At 40.5% G+C, this 22,703-nt stretch overlaps 2 protein-coding genes across 5 annotated transcripts; one reads left to right on the top strand and one right to left on the bottom strand.

Annotated features, from left to right (window-relative positions):
* The first annotated feature begins 862 nt into the window (after window positions 1-862).
* eif4g2a (eukaryotic translation initiation factor 4, gamma 2a) lies at window positions 863-12,258 on the top strand. 4 transcript variants are annotated; one of them, XM_080440277.1, is made up of 23 exons: window positions 863-1,031; window positions 2,487-2,594; window positions 2,754-2,819; window positions 3,621-3,689; window positions 4,176-4,304; window positions 4,789-4,891; window positions 5,246-5,377; window positions 5,462-5,528; window positions 5,619-5,770; window positions 5,853-5,963; window positions 6,069-6,251; window positions 6,993-7,025; window positions 7,131-7,236; window positions 7,372-7,538; window positions 7,641-7,748; window positions 8,199-8,324; window positions 8,417-8,518; window positions 8,658-8,873; window positions 9,033-9,291; window positions 9,908-10,112; window positions 10,377-10,600; window positions 10,726-10,847; window positions 11,007-12,258. In XM_080440277.1, exons 4-23 carry the CDS (start codon window positions 3,673-3,675, stop codon window positions 11,070-11,072), a joined length of 2,628 nt encoding a protein of 875 aa, XP_080296403.1. In that variant the 5' UTR covers window positions 863-1,031; window positions 2,487-2,594; window positions 2,754-2,819; window positions 3,621-3,672; the 3' UTR covers window positions 11,073-12,258. The 4 variants fall into 4 exon arrangements, with proteins under 4 accessions (XP_080296403.1, XP_080296402.1, XP_080296400.1 ...); XM_080440276.1 differs by lacking the exon at window positions 6,993-7,025 and having other exon boundaries at window positions 7,098-7,236; XM_080440274.1 differs by having other exon boundaries at window positions 6,993-7,236.
* A 1,072-nt stretch (window positions 12,259-13,330) lies between these two features.
* ctr9 (CTR9 homolog, Paf1/RNA polymerase II complex component) lies at window positions 13,331-22,626 on the bottom strand. Its single transcript, XM_080427472.1, has 23 exons — window positions 22,503-22,626; window positions 21,124-21,222; window positions 20,352-20,591; window positions 19,756-19,873; window positions 19,502-19,591; window positions 19,155-19,411; window positions 18,958-19,065; window positions 18,644-18,880; window positions 18,300-18,518; window positions 17,372-17,555; window positions 17,177-17,265; window positions 16,803-16,988; window positions 16,616-16,703; window positions 16,359-16,507; window positions 16,138-16,254; window positions 15,892-16,037; window positions 15,461-15,532; window positions 15,115-15,250; window positions 14,783-14,923; window positions 14,536-14,684; window positions 14,377-14,440; window positions 14,173-14,285; window positions 13,331-14,089 (listed from the first exon to the last, which is right to left on the bottom strand). The coding sequence occupies exons 1-23, from the start codon at window positions 22,545-22,547 to the stop codon at window positions 13,660-13,662; spliced, it is 3,477 nt and encodes a 1,158-aa protein (XP_080283598.1). The 5' UTR covers window positions 22,548-22,626; the 3' UTR covers window positions 13,331-13,659.
* Between the last annotated feature and the right edge of the window lie 77 nt (window positions 22,627-22,703).

Genomic DNA, 22,703 nt, shown 5'->3' with positions numbered 1-22,703 from the left:
TAAGCAAATAGCCTACCCTAGAAACAAGGCCATAAAACTGCAACCACCAATATTTACAACAAGCAACTTTACACAAAAACAAGCCCAAAAGTCGCTTATAATAAGCGGACCTGGCAACCCTGGCCCGAAGACAGCCCGGTCTACGCTTGTGTGACAGAGCTCTGTTTACACGGTATATATATAGGCCTACATATATATATATGTGTGTGTGTGTGTGTGTGTGTGTGTGTTTTTAAGTAAAGTAAAGTATTCATGATTAGAAGCTCATGTTCAGGGTTAGCCCCTACGGAACCTCTCCCTCCGCTAAGTATCTCGGAGCTACTTAGCGGAGGGAGAGGTTCCGTAGGGGCTAGTTCAGGGTCGAATATTTCTGCAATTGCTGCCTACACATTGCTACAAAACCTGTATTTCCAGTCATTTTGGCGCATAAACAAGAAGTTGAAGGATAGCATTATTAAGTCTGATAATTATATACCGTGCATGTTCACATGTTAACATTACTTAAGACCATTTTTTCTAAATATATTTATATATTTTTTACATTTTGGACAAAATAGGCAATTTTACCTCGAAATGCCCACCTATCCTGTATCCGTTTACCCCCTCCAACTGTATATATACTTTCCCCATTTTCAACTGTTTTTTATTATATTTTGACACTTGCTTTGGCAATGTAAACGTATGTTTTCTCATGCCAATAAAGCTCCTTTGAATTTAATTAATTTGTGTTGTTGTTTTTTTTCCCTTTGAATTGCATCGGCTATCTTCGGGTGAAGTGACGCGGTGTGTGAGTCACCGCCCCCTCCCCCCACACATATAAATACCCGGTGACGTAGTCCTTCAGTCAGCATTCTTTTCTTCTCCTCACCGGTGTAGCCGTTAGCTATAGCTCTGCTCTCTGTTAGCAACGTTAGCTCTGCTTTCATCCTGACCCACCGGCTAACCAAACCACCTCATCCCTTTTTTCTATTTTTATCCATTTCTTTTTTTGTGTGCCAGACAACAGCTACACTGACGTTCCCTCGGTGAAGGTAATGACAGTTTTATTATAATGAAGTGTGTGTTCTTCCTCCAGGATTTTTGGATGGATGCTAGTATCCGCCGGTTCGGTTAGCATTAAGCTAGCTTTGGTTGTTCAAAAGAAAACGGGCCAGAGATTTTTTTTTCCTGTTAGCCCAGTCGGTGTAGTTTAGCACGACAAAAACCCACAAACACGATTTATTTCGTGAGATGGAAGTCCCAGTTCGGCAAATAAGACTTAAAATGGCTATACATATATAATATAGTGGTGTTATTAAACGTTTAATTGTGGTTTACACACAGAACAATTAGTTAAGGGAGTGTCGCAACGCTATAGCTAAACGCATGACGGGTTTTTTTTCTTTCTCATGCTCTGCTGTTAACGGTCGAATGTTAACGACGAAAGGGCTTGAACCGTTCTTAAATATTAATACTATGTTTTTATGCTGGTTCACCAGGTTAAGCCTCTGCGTTTAACGGTGATTAAACAACGGCCCTATGTGAGGAGTTATGTTATGTGACCATGTAGCCGGTAGCTAGGCTAGCCCCATAGCTAGGTCGGCCGGAAGATGTCGACCAATGTTGCCATGTTTTGTGAGAAATAAGCAGCCAGGTCCAGGAAGACGACCCTGAAAGAATAAATTTCAGGCCACATGAGCATTTTAAACCTGTTAAGCATTGGCTATTTGAAAATGGCCGATCTACAACTCTTGCAATAAAATGTGGATTTTTTTTTTTGTTTAAACATTCTAACGACACAAATGCTCCCTGGCCACAACATTATCATTAAAATATTTGAGACCACTCGTTAAAATGGCATTTTTTTTGGAAGCAAGTCTAAATAAGAAGGCACACTTAAAAACACAACCGCGACTACCAATTTTTACAAGCATTTTTACAGAAAAAGAAGCCGAAGTCTGTTATAATAATCGGACATGGCAACACTGATGTCGACGATAAAGGAAACCACCTGCGTTTTTATCACTCCATAGATGGACCATGATGTCTAGCGACGGTTGGCTTCCGTTCCGCTTTGTAGCCACATTAAAGATACAATCCGTGATTCATGGTCGCTCGCTTGCCCCCCCCCCCCCCGACGGAGAACTACAATAAAGATGGCGGTGCATATGCTGCATAATTAACAGTAGATGTCCTACCCGACACCAGGGCCAAAATGTTTCAACTGAGGAAGAGTAGGATGGGAAACCGCTTTAGATGTGCTTAGATGGGTAGGTGTGTATTGTATTATACATTACCCTACAGGTTGGTTAAATGTTTTATTAATTAAAATAAGTCTCGGATTGTAGCCTAAATAATACATTGCAATGTGTTTCTGGAGTGTTAATGTCTCAGGTCTCCCATAGAAGTGGGTTTTGTAGTAAGTGTGTTCTGTGAACTGCAGACAGACAAGTTGGCAGGATCTATGATTATCCCATTTTAAATTTGATGTCTTACTTTTTTTCCAGATCGCTTTTTTCCTGCCCCATCCCTTTCACATTATTCTTTTCAGATATTCTTTGTCAAGCCGCCAAAGTGGAGAGTGCGATCGCAGAAGGGGGTGCTTCTCGTTTAAGGTATCTAGCACATTATAATTTAGATTGGAGACTCATGTATCCCACACTCAAAAGGAGGTTAATTATATTGTATTCTATTGGTAGGATTTTTTTATACAGTTAATGGCATGTTTAAAGAAAAGTCCAACATCTCAAGCACCTTTTTCCCTTCTGTATCAGTGCTTCTGCGGGGGGAGGAGGAGGTCTGGGTGCATCTCAGCACTATCCCAAGACTGTCGGCAACAGGTGCTTTTTAAAAAACATTGCATCTAGAACAGTGGTTCTCAGACATTTTCATGTCAAGGACCCCCAAATTAATATGCATTAGGCTGCGGACCCCCATCTGAAAATATGTTATGCCAGGGACCCCATAAGAGAAGATCTGATATAGATTTTCACGATTTCTCTGAATTTTTCAACATGCACCAGATTTGTGTTCAACCAATTATAAATTGTTCTAAACTTTTTGGTGAAGATTTAAAAAAAAATTATATTCAATCTACAAGCTGATAATGCGTCGGACGCATTGTCAGCTTGTAGTCCGACATATGACTTAATATGTTCATGATTTGTTTTCAGAGCAGTTACTGTAGTTTTGTCAGAGGGGTTCTCTGCTATTCTCTAGCCCGTGTTGACTTAAGATTTACCCAAAAGTTATCGGTAGGTGCAGATCTCTGATCGTTTGCCGACACGAGACTAGTCGGAATGCAATAAAATAGGTACATAAGGTATACAGGGATACATCCCTACTCCTGACTAACCTAATTTGAATGAGAATGGTTTAATATCGTAGAAAACATGCTTTATACTTTTTAATATTTAACTTGAATTTTATAATGGAAGACTATAAGGCTCTGATTGGGCTGAAACCTTGCCCAAATTCGGAGTCATACATGGACAACTGACGTCATAGATGACTGATGACACAGGCTGGCCACATGTAATCCGAGCTCCACATTGGAGCCATGCAGTTCCATGTGGAAATGCCAAGATCCACATGATTCGATATTTTATTTTTTTATTTTTATTCTCCACCCTTGAAAACAGGACTGGTCAGCAAGGCTTGAATGCAGTAACGGAGCCAGGATTGTCAATTTGGATGGGCAAACCAAAGTGGTGGGTGGTCCAAATCAGGCAAGGGCCAAAGTAATGGGCCAAAGTAGTTTTGGCTGGGCCATTTAAAGTTTTCACTTCCCATGTCGTTAACTAATAGGAATGATGTCTGTGGTATAGGTATGTTCTCAACAGTCATTTAGGGTGGGTCAGTTGTCCAGGTGGGGGGGCCCATTAGGCCCAGCCACAGCGCCATGCCTGCTTGTAGCATAAAGGCAATCAATAATTGAAGGCCATTTTGTTCTTTTGTCATTCTTGTAAGAGCAAAATGGCTGCTACGTGGAATCTAAAGGTGAAAAGGGCAGAATTTGTTGACATGATTGAGCTAATTCTCTGAATGATTGGAGTCCAAAAATAATGTTGGAAAGCTAAGAATTATATATATGTATCTATGCGTGTTGTGGAGAACATTGCACATGACTCATTGTGTTTCCAGCTTCAACTGAATAACAAACTTTAATAACGATCATATTTGTTTGTGCATTGCAGCGAGCTCCTGGGGATTACCCCAGGACCTGGCGGTCAGAAATGGGTACCTTCTCGAAGCACTAGACGAGAGGTGGTCCCCTCCTCCAATGAAAAAGAAGAACATGATGCAATCTTCAGAAAAGTGAGAGGGTATGTTTCCAAAATCGTCTGAATGCCAGATTTACTCTTAACTGTACACCACGAAAAGCTGCTTTCCACTGCCGATAAGACTGTCAATGTAGCTGGTCATTAGCAGAGAACTAAACTGTTAACAATATGGCTAATGCTGCCAGGAAATAAATGACATCTATTCACCTGTACAGTGTAACAAAGAATGTTTCTGATAACATTTGGGCAAGAAATGGGCCATGCAATTCAGTCAGTTTAAAAATCTGTCAGAAGCTTCCATGCATTGTAGCGCCGTCTGTTCTAACAAAGTCAAGCTACAGTAGTGACGATTCTCTTACCAATCAGTAGTCTGCAGCGTTTTCACGTCACCCTTTGATATCACCTCTGCTCACTTGGAATCTCGACAGAGGTCATAAAGTGACTATAATTCTACAAATTCCTATTGCCTATGAAATGTTAATGTTTTATTTTGAACAATGTAGCTTTATCTTTTTTTCTCCTTAAGCATACTTAATAAGCTGACCCCTGAGAAGTTTGACAAGCTATGCCTTGAGCTCCTGAATGTGGGTGTAGATGCAAAACTGGTCTTAAAGGGAGTCATCTTGCTGGTAAGTATAATGGCTACTGTAGCTCAGTAGGGTTAATTTAATTCCAGTCAAATCATGAGCTAACAACCAGTTTAATTTTGTGCAAACTTAATGATTGTAGGCCCACACGTTGAGTATCTGGCCACAAATTGTGCTGATATGGCTCAATGTCAAAATACAGGACATGGTCAAAACCAGAATGTGCTCCTTATATTACATGTGCATGTCAACGAGTCGTTTAAAAACAGAAGAAATTGTATTAATGGTATGAGCCGCCATGTGGCTAAATATCAAAGTGGTTTGAGCCCAGCTCATGTATGCTCATGTGTTACTGTTTACCTGTATGTTCAGTTGTGTTTTTTTTCCTTCGTTCAGATTGTTGACAAAGCTCTTGAAGAGCCCAAGTATAGTTCACTATACGCTCAGCTATGTCTGCGCTTGGCAGAGGAGGCACCAAACTTTGACGGCCCATCACCAGACATTCAAGCACCACAAAAGCAGAGTACTGTAAGTATTGCATTATTTGTGGAAAAATGAGGTCTCATCACAACTATTTTAGACCCTTTCTTGAAACTGTACTCTTGTTTTCAGACATTCAGGAGACTTCTGATTTCCAAGCTTCAAGATGAATTTGAGAACCGCGCCAAAAATGTTGAAAGTGGGTAAATGAGATGCATCTCATACTGTGTCAGAAGTCATATGACTTTTTCCTTGGATTAAACTTGTTGTTCCACTTGTCTTTCCACAGTCTATGAAGCACATGATGGCCCTCTCACCAATCAGGAAGAGGAGCAGCGAGTTGTTGCCAAGTTCAAGATGCTCGGCAACATCAAATTCATTGGGGAACTTGGCAAAAACGATCTTATCCATGAATCTATCCTTCATAAGTGCATCAAAACAGTAAGTTAAGAGCACTGTTGACATTTTTAGGTTGGAAGTTGTTGTTTTAACCTATGCCTTAAAACAAATGCCGTTGTTCCAGCTTTTGGAAAAGAAGAAGAGAGTCCAACTTAAGGATATGGGGGAGGATTTGGAATGCCTCTGTCAGATAATGAGAACAGTGGGGCCTAGGCTTGATCATGAAAAGGCTAAGGTAATTATTCAGAGTTGGGCTAAGGCAATCATTCAGACTGCATAGTTTGCATAAAGGTGTAATCTTGTAAATTCATGGAAATTCCTTTTTCTTTTCTCTTTCCAGTCTTTAATGAATCAGTACTTTGGCCGCATGCGATCCTTAATGAACAACAAGGACTTGCCTGCGAGGATTCGTTTCTTGCTGCAGGATACCGTGGAGTTGCGAGAGAACAATTGGGTGACTCGCAAAGCTTTTATTGATAATGGACCAAAGACGATTAACCAGATTCGTCAAGATGCATCAAAGGTTCGTTTACATAAATATAATGTCAAAGATTTAGATGACTCGCCAAAGAGTGTCTTATTGGTCAGAATTTGCTGCCTGGGGGTTTTCCATCATGGTGCCTGAGTAAACTGACCACTATTAAAGAGACTTTGGCATCTCCTTTATAAAATGGAAAATTATTGTAAGATTGATAAACTGAAAGAATGTCCAAGGCACCCTGTTGTGCAAAGCTTTATTTTTATATAGCTCGGCAAAGATGGAAAATTACCCTCGCACATTTTCTGCTAAAGGGAGCCTTTTTCAGGGTTGCAGCAAGTTAAATGATGACAACAATCAACATAAATTTGAGGGGGAAATGCCCGTAGTACATGTGAAAACAAAAATAATTTGTGCCCAATATGAACCCATACGGATGTTAAGATGGATAATAAAACCATAAGAAATGCTCAAGATTGGCCTGTATAAAGGCTGAAATGCAAGATATCTTTGCGGTCTTGAGCGTTCATCTAGATCACACAAATTGTACAATGCACACTTAAAGAAATTTCCACGAAATATAATACACTTAAGAAACCCTGAAGAGCCTTCCTCATGGTGTAAGAATGATGTCAAGTCATTTCTTAAATCATCAAATGCATTTTTTGTCATGATTTTAGATGTAAAATTATGCTCTGGTATAGGTTTAGCACTGCTTTTGTTGTACTAATAGAAAAGTCAATCATCTATGGTATTTCTGAATGGATGCAAACTTGTACTTTGCAGGATTTGGGTGTTTTTATTCCACCAATGGCCCAGGTTAACGAATGGATGCAAATGGCGCAAATGGCCCAGGGTCTTTCTGAATGGATGCAAAATTGTACTTTGCAGGATTTGGGCGTTTTTATTCCACCAATGGCCCAGGGAATGAGAACTGACTTCTTTATGGAAAATGCCTTCCTACAACAACGTTTCAAACTTGACAGGGAAACTCTTGGCGGGTTGGCTGAGATGTTTGGACAAATGCCTGGTAAGATGACTCCCAAGGTGGTAACAGAAAATGTACCATATTTGTGCTTTTGATCTTTTCACAGAATCTTACAGAATCTTTATTGTACATGGAAAGTGATTAACGTTTTTTTCCTCAATTTTCTTTGCTCCATAGGATGTGGCATTGGCACAGGTCCAGGGGTGATTCAGGATCGCTACTCCCCCACCATGGGACGTCATCGCATTAACCCACTCTTCAACGGCCACAGTGGACACGCTGCCCCTGCCCCCCAGTCTCAGTTTGACATGGGAGGCAACAAATCCTTCACGAAATCAAATCAAGTAAATACTGTTTTAAGAAGTAAAGTTGCATCAGTTGATTGATGTTAAGAATACAAAACGACAGTCGTAGCACACTTTAATGTTTCAAAATGTGTTTCAAAGGGACAGAGTCTGCCGTTCTACAACCAGAACCAGAATCATGTAATGCAACAGGCTCAAAACAAGGATATGGCTCCACGTTTCATCAAGAAAGGACTCAATGTTGATGAGGTACAACACTGTTGCTGTTGACGGTAGATTAAATCACCATGTGATTATGCATTGTATCTTATAATGTAGCATGTAAAGGCATGGTTTGCTTTTTTTTACTGTCATTTGGACAGTAATCCAGTATGCACTGGTCAACTTTAACCCTGACATCCCTATTTTGGGAATGTCATTGATAAACGTGTTTGCAAAATTAGATCTACAAGCTCACAACGCATTGATGTGTTGTGAGTTTATAGATAATCTATTTTAAAAAGTTGGAGGAAAGGGGGACAATTATTTTCAAAATGGGGCTTACGTGGCTAAAACATTTGTACATGGCTGAAGGCCCTGCTTCTGTAGGCCATATATGTTGAATATGCAGTTGAATGACTCCTGTAACTGACATTCACTCCTAAACAATGGCTCCTGATTTGCATCAAAAGCTTAATGTACTTGCTTTAACCCTTCTAGATAAGTCTGAGACCAGCCACATTCCTTATGAATAAAAACCAAGTGCCAAAGTTGCAGCCACAGATACCAACCATGATTCCTCCAAGTGCTCAACCTCAACGCACACAAACTCCTCCACTGGGACAGGTACAGACTGGGAAAACAAATACAACCCGTTAATCCATATGATATGAATTCATCCGTCTCTAAAATATACAAATTTTGCTACTCTTTGGCAGCCTCCACAGCTGGGTCTGAAAACCAACCCCCCTCCTATTCAGGAAAAACCAAAGACCAACAAAAAACCTCCTCCCACAAAGGAAGAGTTGATTAAAATGACGGTAAGTTCTTCAGATTCAGAATTTGCACTTCAGTTTATTTCATGCAGAAGATGCATTTGATATTCTGCATTCTTTTAGGAGACAATAGTGACAGATTAACTCATGCAGAAGATGGATTTGATATTCTGTATTCTTTTAGGAGACAATAGTGACAGATTACCTTAACAACAAGAACGTTGAAGAAGCTGTCAATGGTGTGAGGGACATGAGATCTCCTAAACACTTTTTGCCTGAGATGTTGAGCAAGATCGTGATCTGCTCTCTTGATCGCTCTGATGAAGACAAGGAAGATGCCAGCACTTTGATCAATGCTCTGCGTACTGAGGGTCTTGCCTCTGGTGAAAACTTCATGCAGGTAAGCCTTGGGAGTCGGGCTGTTTCTTAACCTGCCAACATTATATGAAGTATTCTTTGTGTGTTGCAGATTTTGATTAAATTGGGTGCACTGCAATCTGTAAATGTTTAACTAATTGTCACAGCAACTACTAAAACAACTATTCCATCTTCTTGATAGGCGTTTCTAAGTGTTCTTGACCAGTGTCCGAAGATCGAGGTGGATATCCCATTGGTGAAGTCCTACTTGGCTCAGTTTGCAGCCAGGGCGATCATTGCAGAGCTGGTGAGCATTGCGGAGCTGGCCCATCCCCTGGAGAATGGCACCCATTTCCCTCTGTTCCTGCTCTGCCTTCAGCAAACGGCCAAACTTAAGGACCGTGAGTGGCTGACTGATCTGTTCCAGCAGAGCAAGGTCAACATGCAGAAGATGCTGCCTGGTATGTCCAAACCTTCTCAGTCACTACAGTGAGATTCAAGTAGAGATTGTCAACATTAGGGATCCCAATGTAGACAACTTTATAAACCAGGTCCTCAGACTGCTGGGACAAATTTGACATGGAATGTGAGACATTTACATTAGCCGTCATGGGCATGTCACAATGAGCTGTCACTTATCATGGGTATGTCACAATGCCTTATGTTTCAATATAATGGATAAAATAACCTGTGAAGTTAAAATCTCAGTAGCTATACATTACACACTATACATTATTTTTTGTATCTCTGCCTCTTGTACATGTGTTTTTTACAGCTTGTGGAGCAAGCTGGTCTATATTTAGTTGCTGTGCTAGTAGTAACTTTTTCATGACTTTCTCCTCATTGGCGACCTTGAAGCCAATGGCAAGTCCTAGTAGTTGTTTACAGTTGGGTGTTGGCTTGTTGGTGCCTGTAAAGAGTGGTGAGCTTTAGATGTGAAAGGCACCTTATTGAATTATTTTTTTGGGGGGTAATTAACAGTTTTTTTTTTAAAGATGAAGAGTCATGGAAGTACTTTTCAAGGGGTTTAGCTTGGCACAAGCTGGTATAATATGACTGCTTTCTTCTCTCCCCTAGAAATTGACCAAAATAAGGACAAGATGCTGGAGATCTTGGAGGGCAAAGGGTTGAGCTTTCTGTTCCCTCTGATGAAACTGGAGAAGGAGCTGCTGAAACAGATTCAAACAGACCCCTCTCCCCAGTCCATTTACAAGTGGATCAAAGACAACATCTCCCCTAAACTTCACACTGACAAAGGCTTTGTCAACATCCTTGTGACCAGGTAGAATGTGTTCTGTCCCAAATTTCGTCTGCCTTGTACTTTAACTGCTATCTATTTCTTTGTTTAATCAAACTTATATAGATTTTTAATCAACTAAATCAAAGATGTATATACTGTTGTGTAAAAATACTTAAATGGCTGCTCTACAAGCTCACATGGCGTGCACAATGCATTGTTGCACCCCTAAACCATAAGGAGCTATTCTGTTCCTGAACCAAGCACCCTAGTTTTGTTCTTCAGACTCATTGTTTACCCTCTCATCAGCTTCCTGCAGTACATTGCATATGAGATAGATGCTAACGAGGAGGTGGACCAGGAGGAGGCGGACCAGCTTGCAGCCCCCACCAAGGAACAACTTGATCAAGAGAAGCTGCTGCTGCTGGCTTTCAAACCAGTCATGCAGAAGTTCCTGCACGATCATACTGACCTGCAAGTCAGTGCCCTCTATGCCCTGCAAGTCCACTGCAATTCTAAAGCTTTCCCTAAAGGTATGTGCAAGGCTAATTAATCCTATAGCAGTCTGGACATAAGTATTTATTTGTTCACGCTGTGTTCTGTGTGTATTGGACCTTGATCTTTCACAATGGTTTAATTGCTACGTCTCTCCCTCCAGGCATGTTACTGCGCTACTATGTGAACCTTTATGATATGGAAATAATTGAAGAAGAAGCCTTCCTTGCATGGAAAGAAGATATTACCCAAGAGTTTCCTGGAAAGGGAAAAGCATTATTTCAGGTATGTTTTTTATTTACATTCCTAGTCAGTAGATTTATATGTTTGGCAGCAGGTACACAGCAATTATAGGCTTATTGCATGCATAGTCTTTTTTTCTTCATGCTTCCCCACAATGCATTGACCTACATTTTGAGGATATGATGTTCTCTTCTGGTGCAGGTGAACCAGTGGCTCACCTGGCTGGAGACAGCTGAAGAAGAGGAGTCGGAAGATGAAGCCGATTGAGGAACCAGCCAAAGCCTTATGGTGTGAAGCTGAGATTAATGACAGCTTTTTTTTCTCCTTGTGCCCCATTCCACCCGTACGCCTGATTTATACTTTGTCATACAACGGTGATGAAAATGGCAGATCTGCATGCATGCAATGCATCACATCTACGTCATGTTGTAGATCAGCTATTTTTAGACAACTGATGATGGAGCATAAATTATGCATAACCTTCCCCATATATAGATGTGTAATCTAACAATTGTTACGGTTTATTTTGCCATGTTAAGCCAATACATCTCTTTTTTTTCTCTTCTGTTGCCCTCGTTGCTCTGCTCTAGGTCACGGTGTTAAAGAAAAGATCATTATACACATACAGTAGTAGCAGTTTGAAATCTTAACCTTTTTGTACCACTACAAACGTATTGCAAAGGGCCTGTCCCTGCTACTTTACCTTGTATTTGTGTTAACTGATTAGAAGTGTTGCTGAGATGCACTTTTGCTCATCATACTTGAGTCGTTGCAATAGTCTTATACATTCATCCATGGATATTTGCTCTTGCATATATTCCTAAAGTAATCATGCTGACAATAACTTTAATGGCTAGTTGTTTCTACCTCCTTGTAAATGGGCATCATGTGCTTGAAGTTCAATTCTGTCAGCCTATTTCAAAAGAAGATGCCTAGAGTCTGGACTCATGCATGTCTTTATCAATAGCCTGGTTAACTTGCATAATTTACCCTGATTGTAGGAACATCAATTCAGTCCTTAAGTGCTTGTAGGACACATGTGCTGGAAGAGATGAAAACGAAAGTATGCGGCCTTGTTAATTTATCAACCCCATGTCGGTCTGTACCTCCGCTTGTATGTTAAACTTTGATACTTGAATTCCTCATTGGCAACATGTTCGCAATTAGCCATGATTTGTCTGTTTCTTTTTAACAATTTCCAGCTCATACTATTAAGCATAAGTTAATTGATATGGACTGAATTTGATTTTGATACTTAGATTTTCCACCTTGTGTGAAAATTTTAAGCCCATTTGCCATATTTGTCTAATCTAGATATTTATTGTTTTTAATTATAAACATCAAATTATCAAACTGTACAATGAAACTTTATATTTAAGTGTTACTGTAAGTGCTAAGAAATGTGTAAGTGTACCACTATGGCCCAATTTCAATAAAGATAACAGACAACTGAGTTGGTTTCTTGATCTCAATACTGCATCAACGGCACACAATGTGCTGACAATGGCTTAATACTGCCTGAGTGTAACCTGGGGCAGATACTGGAGAAATGCGACTTTCATGTAGTTCCAACTACTGCCCTACAAAGCCAAGTGCAGTAACTACGCAAAGAATCAAAGTGTTTCAACTGGCCAGCCAAATAGGTCATTTTTGTTTTTTGGCACATTTTGTTAATCCATGAGGTAATTGTTTATCCCCAGACTCATGATGGTTGATTTGACCAAGCTGTGAATGTGTCAAACGTAGTTCCTGCACTTTTGGCTATGTAACTTTCTGATGTTATGGCATTGAAATTAGATCCTATAATCAATGCTCATTTAGTGAATTTGAGGCTGAGATTAATTCTATATTTGGTAAACTTGAGGCTGTGATTGAGATTGGTCAGTTGCAACCATAGACTGTATAAAAGAGATGGACAAAGCCACACCTGGTTCAGGAACCAGAATGCTATGTGTAGCTTGTCAATCAAATCACCCTGTCCCTCAGTTTAGCCTACTTCGTCAAATTTAAAATAAATGGGGCCATCATTTAGCAAAACGCATATCAAGATGATTGAAAGGAGACTTTAAACTAGCGCCTGGAGGCATAGTATTTTATTAAGGTAAGAAAATTGTCAAGTTTATCAAAAACCCATCCGCTTTCATTGAGAGAATATTCTTTGACACCTGCAGGGATAAAACGGCAAAACTACAGGTTCATATGAACGGTCTCCGTATTGGCCTCAATGTAAAACTTACAAGCTCGGCCCTGGTTGCAACACTGGGAAGAGCAGAGCTAAATTATGGCAGGAATAATTGACTATGAACAGATTTTTGGAGGTCATGAAAAAATGGCTCAGATCCTGTAAATTAAGGAGGGATTTCAGGGTCATTTAAAATGTCGTTTTCATTCTCAAAGACCCCCAAAATGTATATCTGCTATTTTTTAAATATAAAAGTGGTTGTAATGAAATGACATGCTTTCCCCATTTAATGGGTTAAGTAACGGTATGATGAGAAAATGATAGAAGTCCAAAAACATACACCTTAGTTTTCATCTTTTATTTACAGTGTCTGTTCTGAGATAGAAAATAGGGGTTTACACCGTTCTGGCATTTTACTTGAAACAATCTGACTTCTTATGAACATAGGAGATGGTGAAGGTCCCATATCTATGAAAAGACCTTTTTAACAGCGTAATGTGAACCATTAACTAGTGAACATACAATAGTATGGGCTATAAAACTAAAAATGCTACGCCAATATAGTAAACAAAGAAATTCCTGTTTTTTTAATCCACAATTAAAATCAAATGTAGATATTACAACTCATATTCATCATTACCATAGAAGAAATTGTTTTTGAGAGTTGAACTCTTAATCGCTATCATCAGAGCCTCGGTTGGATGCCTCATTGTTTGAACCCCCTACTTCTGAGCCATTGTCGGAACGGCGAGGGGAACCCTCGTTGTCGGAGCGGCGAGGGGAACCCTCGTTGTCCGATCCAACCTCAGAACCACGGCCTGATGCTGCTGCTGCGGGTGAGCCAGGCCGAGAATCTTCGTCCGATCCAGAGCCGCGGCTCTTCTTGCTCTCGTTGTCTGACTGCTCAGAGTCAGACTGCGGTCGTGCTCTCCTCTTCTTCACCGGCCGGTCACTCCCAGAGTCGTCTGAGCCTGCTGAGCGCCGGGGGCTGGCGGCCTCGCTGCCAGAACGCTTACGACCCCCGTCAGAATCGCTATCAGAAGCAATGCGCTTCCTCTGGACACCCTCATTCTCAGAGCCTGAACCACTGTCTTTTTGGTTTCTAGTAGGGAAAAAAAACATGGGTAAAACGTCTTGGGTCTTTTAGTAAATGTTGATTCAATACACTAAATATGACATATGTACCTGTCTTCAGCTATTTTCAGCCCATCCTCATCTGAAGAAGAGTCAGAAGATGAGATGATGGCCTTAGACTTGATCTTCCCTTTAAGGGAAGGTGGAAGGCGTTCCAGTTGTGCCTAGAAATTACAAAGAGGTAACAAGTTTAGACTAATGTCAACAGGAGTGTTTTGAGATACAAGCTCACGAAAGAGCTAAAGAAATTCTGACCTTTTCCATCCTCTTGCGGTCTTTAGGATTGCGTTTCCTAGGTCGCGATCCTCCCTCATTGTTGCTGAAACACAGGTTGAGGTTTGAGTCTTAGCACAGCAGTGATCTGCCGGGACCACACAAAAAAAACATGATTTGTATATCCTGCTGCAGACTCACCTCCTTCCCTTTTTGCGTGGCCTCTTCTCTCCATCCTCCCCTTCTTCCTGCTCACTACCGCTGCCAGCCTTTCTCCTCCTCTTCCTCACAGGCAGGTCTTCATCAGAGCCATCATTGACAAAATCATCATAGTCCCCTCCTTTCTTACGCTGGGGTGGAAACAACAAAACAATTGAAGATTCTTCACACTGAACACTTAAAGCTCACTCCATTGTTTCTATACTGACAGCTGTACTCCGATACTCACACGACCACCTCCTTTCTTCTTTTCTTTGGTCTCCTTCATTCCTCCTTCGAATGTGAGCAAGCCCTTGGTTTTCTCCACATACATGGCTCTCTGTTCCAGAAGCTTCTTCTGGTCCTCGGCCACCTTGGTTCGCTTTTCTTCCTAACAAGGTTTCAGAGTGGTGAGCGAACCAAATTGAAGAAAGCATTTTATTGTGAGATTTTTTATTTATTTTTAAACAAATAGGCAAAACAGACTATAATGAAGAAAACAAACTACATGAGACCTATCCAGGGTAGAAAACATTTACAAGTTATTAACTTTGTTAGGTTATGTGTGAAATGCATATAGACCTGTTCTTTCAAGAACTGCTGGCGTAATATGTCCCTCTCTTGTTCCTGCTTGGCTCGGAGCTCTTTATCCTCCTCATCTTGCTTCCGTGCACGGGCCACATGGTACTGAGCCTGGCTCAGAAGATCAGAGCACTGCCTGCAAGCACAAACAACACACACATCCATAATGCCACAAATAGACTACATCCAACTGCAATTCAACATAGTCTTAAAAACGAATTCCCATAGCTAGTAGTCCTTAAGGCGACTAATGTCTTAAGCAGGAGGAGGGGATGGGATGTCTGTTATGCTGGAGGATTTCAAGTGACCACATGACATCATTTTAGTAGGTTAAATTGACACTGACCTGGCCTCAGAAGCAGCAAGTGCGAGGTCAAACCTCATCTTGTCTCCAGCCTTACTGAGATAGCTGAAATACCTGTGACAAAGCAAGTAAGGACAAGATTAAACAGGATCCAAAACTCTTGTAACACTGCTTGTATTTTTGCGTGCTTAAACTATTACTGTACACATGTCATTTTAGTATTTTATGCACACTATTACGTCGACTACAATGTCTCATTCAATGGCAAGTATGCAATTTGTTGGCATCCTGTAGTGTAGGTTCTCTGTATGTACTGTATGTATGCACTATGTTATCACTGTATTTTTAACAGCATATTCTGTATGGGTCCATAACAAATGTATCCATGGGACAATAAAGTCTATCCTATCCTAGGATGTTCAGGCTGAGGACAAAAGCGGGACAACAAAGTGCAGAGAAAGGTTCATTGTTACCTGTGAGCCAGCTCCAGCTCTTTGACTGCACTAAGCACAGCCTTCAGGTTGCTTTTCTCATCTTTCAGCACCAGAGTGGCCAACCTCTGGAGCACCAGGGCCACATTGAACATCAGCACTGTGTCACTGGGCGCCACATGACGTGCCTTGTTGTAAAAAACAAAAAGAATACAAGGCACACCGTTACAGATTTCCACATATATTGTGGAAGAACAAAAATACAACACTTGTGTGTTTACCATTTACCTTCAGTAACATCTGTTTACACTCTTGGAGTTTACCACATTTGAAGAGCGCCCTTGCAAGGTACAGTAGAACCTCTGTGTTCTGATGCTTGTAGAATTTCTTCAGGCAGTTCTCGTACTGTGGGGCAGATTAAAAACATTGACAACATTGTACAGAAAAGACAACAAGAAAAAGTCTCGTTTTTCAAAAAGGCACCAGAAAAGATTTTCATCACTCCTTACCATCTGAACAGCACTAATGTACTGTTTTTGTTCCACATAGATGTGAGCCAGATTCAGCCACACGTCACTGATGTCCGCTGTGGCCTCCCTCACCTGGGCAAATACATCACGGGCTTCTCTGAAGAAACCCTTATGGGCCAAGACAGCACCTGGACAGAACATTAACTATCAATGCACCAGCAATACATAAGCTAGGGTTTTCTTGCTTTCAGTTCTCATATCAGACATCGAATAGGAGAAAATAAAGCCTGACAGACCTATCCCATTGGCAGCATAAAGGTTCTTGGAATCATTTCGCAGGACCTGTTTATATATCGCCAGGGCTCGGTCCTGATGTCTCTTTTCCTAAACAAATGAAATATATTAAAATAAATACAAGGTTAATGTAAAAAGCACTCTTCGAGGGCTCTCAAGCTTCTTTTTTTTTTACAGATAATTATTTACCTTCTCCCGATCTCTGGTGGGCTGGTGCAAAGTCTGTAGCCACACATTACCAAGGGCCAGCATGGAGTAGGTGTCATTCTGAGTGGATGGCTGCTTCAGGATGCGCTCGAACTTCTTTTGACCTGGCCCCCACTCCTGCTTGGCCAAATGAAGGTTCCCTATCAGGGACCAAGCATCTGGGTGATCCTTTAAAACAAAGAACAATCTGGTTATAGAACATAAAATAAACTCTACTATAGGGTGAGGAATCATGTCTACCCACCAACTGTTTGCTACCCACTTTGGCAAAGTTACTCGATTAAATTAAATTAAATTAGTAGTTGAGTGACAGTGGGTGATGAATCTTGGATGGAAAAAAAAGAAGATTACAATACCTGGTTGATCTGCAGGGCTTCTTTGAACCAATCAGAAGCTTCATAAAAATTTCCTTTGTCACGAGCCATGGCTCCAAGACGCAGGTAGCCTAAAGACAAAAGTTGCAATGCCAAAATAAATGTGTATGTGAAGGATTTTGTTACTGCAATTATACTTTTCATTGTACAGAATTTTGCATTGTTGAGTCAGCTTACAGTCAACATAGTTGGGATGTTCTCTCAGGATGTTTTTGTAAAGTTTTTCAGCTTCGTGGAATTCACACATGGCCTCATACAGGCGAGCAAGATTGTAGGAGGTGGTCACAGAGATGGCATTGTAGTAATGCTCATCATGCTCTCCCTCAGCTTTGGCCCGCTCCAGAGATGCAAGAAAGTATTTCTATACAAGAACAAAACATGACAACTTTTGAATACTGGCTTGCAAATGGCTTACATTGCATTCATAATAGTTCTCAGTTACATGTAGCATTATCGATACTCCAAGGACTACTGAAGTTTGTTAAGTCTACCAGTGATTCCCACAGCAATGTAGACTTAATGTACGGTAGCTGTGGTGGTAGCCACTACCAGCCTCCGCCGGAAGTCTTATTATTTTATTGTTATGCATGCTGTTGAGAAGCAAGAAGAATTTCACTGTCTATGAATGGAAGAAGTATTATAGCATTGTCTGCTATGGAGTTTAAATATACATGGTTGGTATACATGGTAGTATACACTACGGTATAGCTGTTGAGTAGTAAGTGCAACAGTTAATGGAACAAATCGATTTAATGGGTTTAATGAGAAAATAAACAATTTTAATAATATAAGCGATTTTGGAAAATATATCTACAAGCTCATGTGTCGCATCAAGACACATGAGCTTGTAGATCAGAATCGTTCACTATTTTTTGTGTGACACAAAGTATAAAATATGTGTTAAGTGGTTAATCAGACTCAGACTATTTTTATTTTATTTTAAATCTATTAGAAATCTTTTGCTTTGATTCACTGATACATGCTTCTCAATTTTTCTATTAATTGAAAAAGTAATCGATAGAATAATCTCTAGTTGCAGCCCTATTGGTGAGTCTAAGCCAAGGGCTTCATTTCCTGTCTAGCAGGGTAGCTACTAGTTAGGTACCTTGGCCTCTCCAAGGTTGCCCAGCCTGAAGTGGAGAGCCCCCAAGTTATTGAGAATCTCAGGGGGCACATCAGCCTGAACCTTCTCCTGGAGGATACGAGTAGCTGTACCATAAGCCGACAGAGCTCCTTGGATATCGGTCTGCTCAAGGATCTGAGCCAACTCAATCCAGGCCTCTACATCATCTGGGTACTGCTCTGTTACCTTCTTCAGATGGCCCTAGAGAAGAAAACAAAAAAGGTACATGCCTACGTTTAGCAAGTTCACTGAATGCGTCTGACAAGAATGCACAGAACAGTGAAGTGACCCCAATTGTGCTGGGACAAACAGCGTAGGGTACATACTTTGGCAATGTCTCGTTTTTCTTGATCATCAGATGCAGCATAGAGCGATCCCAGAATTTTCATAGTTTCGTAGTTGTTGGGGTATGCCTTCAAAACCTTTTCAAAGCACTGTGCTGCATTCTCCTTGTCTCGTCGATACACATACATCTGTCCCAGACCGAAGAACGGCAACACAAAGGTGGAGGAGGCAAACTGCGTTGCCTGGTAGTAGTACTGAAAGGCTTGGTCATAGTCTTCCTAAAAGAGAGAACCGATTTATCACACATCCAGTTCAAAGAGAGTGTTTTACAGATCCCTGTCGCTCTGGCTCTTACTTGGACATGAAAGGAACGGGCCAACTGGTAGCAACTCTCCGCCTGCATGGCCTCCACCTCTGTGTTGTGGAATGCATGGAGTGCCAAGTGTTGCACTTTACTGTAGTCCTGGAAATAACAAAGAAAAAATAGAGTGAATAATACTCAGAATTATGTCCTGATGCAAAAAAGGATATACCAGATTACGTAGTGGCTACCTTTTTGAAGAAGAAGTGGTTGGCCAGGTGGTTGAGGACCATAGGGTTGCTGGGGTCAATGGTGTAGGCTCGTGAGAGGAGCTGCACCCCATTCTTAATAGAATCTGGTTCCTTACTGTTGAGCTCTAGTACCGCCAGGCCGACAAGGGCTCCAACACACTTGGAGTTGAGTTCCAGGGCTCGACCAAAAGCCAGTCGGGCCTTCTCCAGTTTACTGAGCTTGACGAAACAGTGGCCCATGCCAAGCCTCACTTCAGCTAGTTGATGACAGAGAAAGGTGGGTAAGGTGAGATCAAGAATACTACAGGTTTAGTTCTCTTTGTAAAGGCTATTAGTAGTTGGTTTACCTGGACAACCAGGGTTTGTGCGTAGAGCCTTTTTGTAGTAAGCCAGTGCTCCCCTGTAGTCTTTTTTATTGAAGGAGATGCAAGCCTTACCTGTAGAAAGAAACATTGTACATCAGTTACATAATCAGAATCTATTTGTTGGCAAAGTATGTTCACATGCAAGTAATTTAACTCGGCGCATTGCTCTCAAAAACACAGAAATATTTTAGCCTGGCCTGGTAATGTATGTATGTAATATTTAATATTAAATTTACCAAGCAAAGCGGGGATGTTATTGGTGGACTGGTTCAGAACAAAGTGGAACTGGGCATCTGCCTGGTCCATTTTATCTCCTTCCAGAAGGCAAAAACAGGCTCTTCCCAACAAATGATTCTGAAAGAAGCGCATTTTGTTATCAACTGACTCATGTCCCAAATAGGGCTGTCACGATAGCACATTTAAGTTGACGATTCATTATCACACAAATAATTGCAATAAACAATTTAATTCTGTTTTTGACATTGAACATTGAAACGTATGAATAAAAACTTAATTTCTGTTTGCCTTTTAGGCGTCCTAATTAAAAATTGCACAGGGCAGATGTGACAAATAACTTAAATATACAAAGAAATTACTGCCATATTTAATCATTTTACTTTGGGAAAAAGAATTAGCAGAAATAGCTGATCTACAAACTTACAACACGTCACTTAGTGATGTGTTGTAAGCTTGTAGATCTGCTGCTATTTCTGATATTTTTGCAAAATGGAACATGGAAACGATTATGACGCTTACGCAAAATAATTGTGATTATGCGATTAGGCCTAGTCCAACATTAACCGAATATTTTGTCAGGCTGTTTTTTTTTTACCTGATCGTACATGATGATCTTGTCTGCCATGGTATACAGCAGAGTGGCCTGTGTGATGAGTTCCTTCTTGGCATCTTTGTTTTTCTCTTTCCGTGCCTGCTGCACATAGTACGCTGCCAGGGTGTCGAGGCAGGTCATCTGGTCTTTTTCATGATCTCTGTAATCCAGGTTGCCATCGATGCGGGCTGCCTCTAGCAGCTTGACAAAATCTTCCGTCTTCCCCTGCTTGTAGTACTCCAGCTGAATGGAAGACAGCAATGCAAGGTCTTGAGTTATTTATCTTTAGGTTTCTATTGCAGATTATTAAATTACAATATTGTTGATGAATCCAATCCAACTTTATGTATAGAGCACATTTAAAAACAACAGAGTTGACCCAAGTGCTTTACAGAAAATGTCAAAGAGACACAAATAATAGTACAAGAAACACAATAAACCAGAGAGAATCATATGTCAGAAATAAAGACACACATATGCATAAAATAGGAACTCAAGCAACACAAATGAAACTCACTCTGGATTAAAAGCTTGGGAATAAAAAAAAGTGTTTTAAGACGTGTTTTAAAAACAGAGAGTGAGGGGGCCAGTTTGACATGGAGGGGGAGTTCATTTCAGAGCTTAGGGGCAGCCACAGAGAAGGCTCGATCCCCCCCTAAGTAAAAGCTTAAGACCTGGGGACCACCAGCAGCAGCTGCTGATCTCAAATGTTCTTGTGGGGAAATGAAATGAAAGACCATTTTTGATGACTCTTTGTATTGTACATTTCACTCACCGCCAAAGCAATCCATATGTGCAGTTGTGTATGTTCCTGCTTCAGAATACTGATGACCTCATCTCCTTCTGGCAGTTGATCAAAATCTAGCTCAATAACCTGCAGGACACAGATTAACAGTGAGGAATTTAACTCGAGGCATAATTTGTTAAACATATTACTGGAGAGGGCTTACATATTTAAATCAACTACAACAACAACATTATGCATCTATAAATGCAATATTAGTATTTTGCAGTTACAGAAAGATGCAATATATATTAGGACCACAAATGTGTAGTAGCGATTACACACTGTACATCTGTTTGGCCAGGGGCCATAAGTGTAAGGAGTAGCTTAGCAAAATATATATATATATAGAGCTAAATTAATTCATAATACATCTGATCAGATGCGGGTATGTATACATAAAATGGTTGTATAGCAATAGAACACTTGAGGTTGTGTTATGATGAATAAAACCAGCGGCTTTGTGTTTGTTTGTTTGTATCTATGATCACAAGTTTGTTCTGTTATTCGCCATAACACACTCCCTCTCATGTTCCGTTTAATAGAATATCTGACAATCCATGTAATACTACACGTCATAGCCCCTCACAAACAGTTTTCTCTGGGATTCACATGATCCAAAAATGTAGCCATTATGCGAAATGGTGTAAAGTAACTAAGTACATTTACTCAAGTACTGTCCTTAAGTACAATTTTGAGGTACTTTTACTTTACTGGAGTATTTCCAATTTGCAACACTTTTACTTCTACTCCACTACAATTATTTGAAAACTTTAGTTACTAGTTACTTTGTATTATTGTTATTATTATTACAAAACATACACTACCCACTTGAGCCCTATATCTACCAGCTCACAATAAGCTTGTACTACTGTAGATCTGCTATTTTCAAACGATTTTTGGACATTTCATACATTTGAAACCTGTGAAATGGGACATTCTGCATAATGAGTACTTTCTACTTTTGGCACTTTGAGTGCATTTTGATACCAATACTTTTGTACTTTAACTCAAGTACATTTTTAATTCCGTACTTTTATTTGTAACCGAGTATTTCAACATCGCAGTATTGATACTTTCTCACACACACACACACACACACACACACACACACACACACACACACACACACACACACACACACACACACACACACACACACACACACACACACACACACACACACACACACACACACACACACACACACACACACACACACACACACAACCTGTAATGCCAATATATCTTGCTAGCCAATGTTAGCTAACGTTAGCTAAACGGGGCTAACCGTGAAGTTTTACACTTTGCCAAATATTCATTACAAAGGCGTTTTCAATAATATAGATATATAGTAGATACACATTTACCTCATCTGTGTCCCGTAAAGGGATTTCTATAGAACCCCGAGACATCTTGTAAGACGGAAAATCCACTTGCCGTCCTGTTTATATCACTTCTATTCTACAAGACTTCACCGTGCTGCCAGGGATGCCAGATTGTGTGAGAGAAATAAGCAACCAGGTCTAGAAAAGAAAACGAGCACAAAAGAAGCGACTACCGGGGGTAGG

This window comes from Gymnoscopelus braueri (genome assembly GCF_963280865.1).
Source record: "Gymnoscopelus braueri genome assembly, chromosome: 1".
Classification (NCBI taxonomy): domain Eukaryota; kingdom Metazoa; phylum Chordata; class Actinopteri; order Myctophiformes; family Myctophidae; genus Gymnoscopelus; species Gymnoscopelus braueri.
This window is presented reverse-complemented; position numbering and strand designations above follow the sequence as displayed.

Excerpts from the sequence above, each read along its gene's own strand:
- eif4g2a (XM_080440275.1), top strand. Across the intron at positions 10,113-10,376 it reads GTCAACATCCTTGTGACCAG|CTTCCTGCAGTACATTGCAT; the intron begins GTAGAATGTGTT and ends CCCTCTCATCAG. Across the intron at positions 10,848-11,006 it reads AGGGAAAAGCATTATTTCAG|GTGAACCAGTGGCTCACCTG; the intron begins GTATGTTTTTTA and ends CTTCTGGTGCAG.
- ctr9 (XM_080427472.1), bottom strand. The coding sequence starts at position 22,547 with ATGTCTCGGGGTTCTATAGAAATCCCTTTACGGGACACAGATGAG. Across the intron at positions 19,874-20,351 it reads AGATCATCATGTACGATCAG|AATCATTTGTTGGGAAGAGC; the intron begins GTAAAAAAAAAA and ends CGCTTCTTTCAG. Across the intron at positions 18,519-18,643 it reads AAAAACGAGACATTGCCAAA|GGCCATCTGAAGAAGGTAAC; the intron begins GTATGTACCCTA and ends TTTCTTCTCTAG.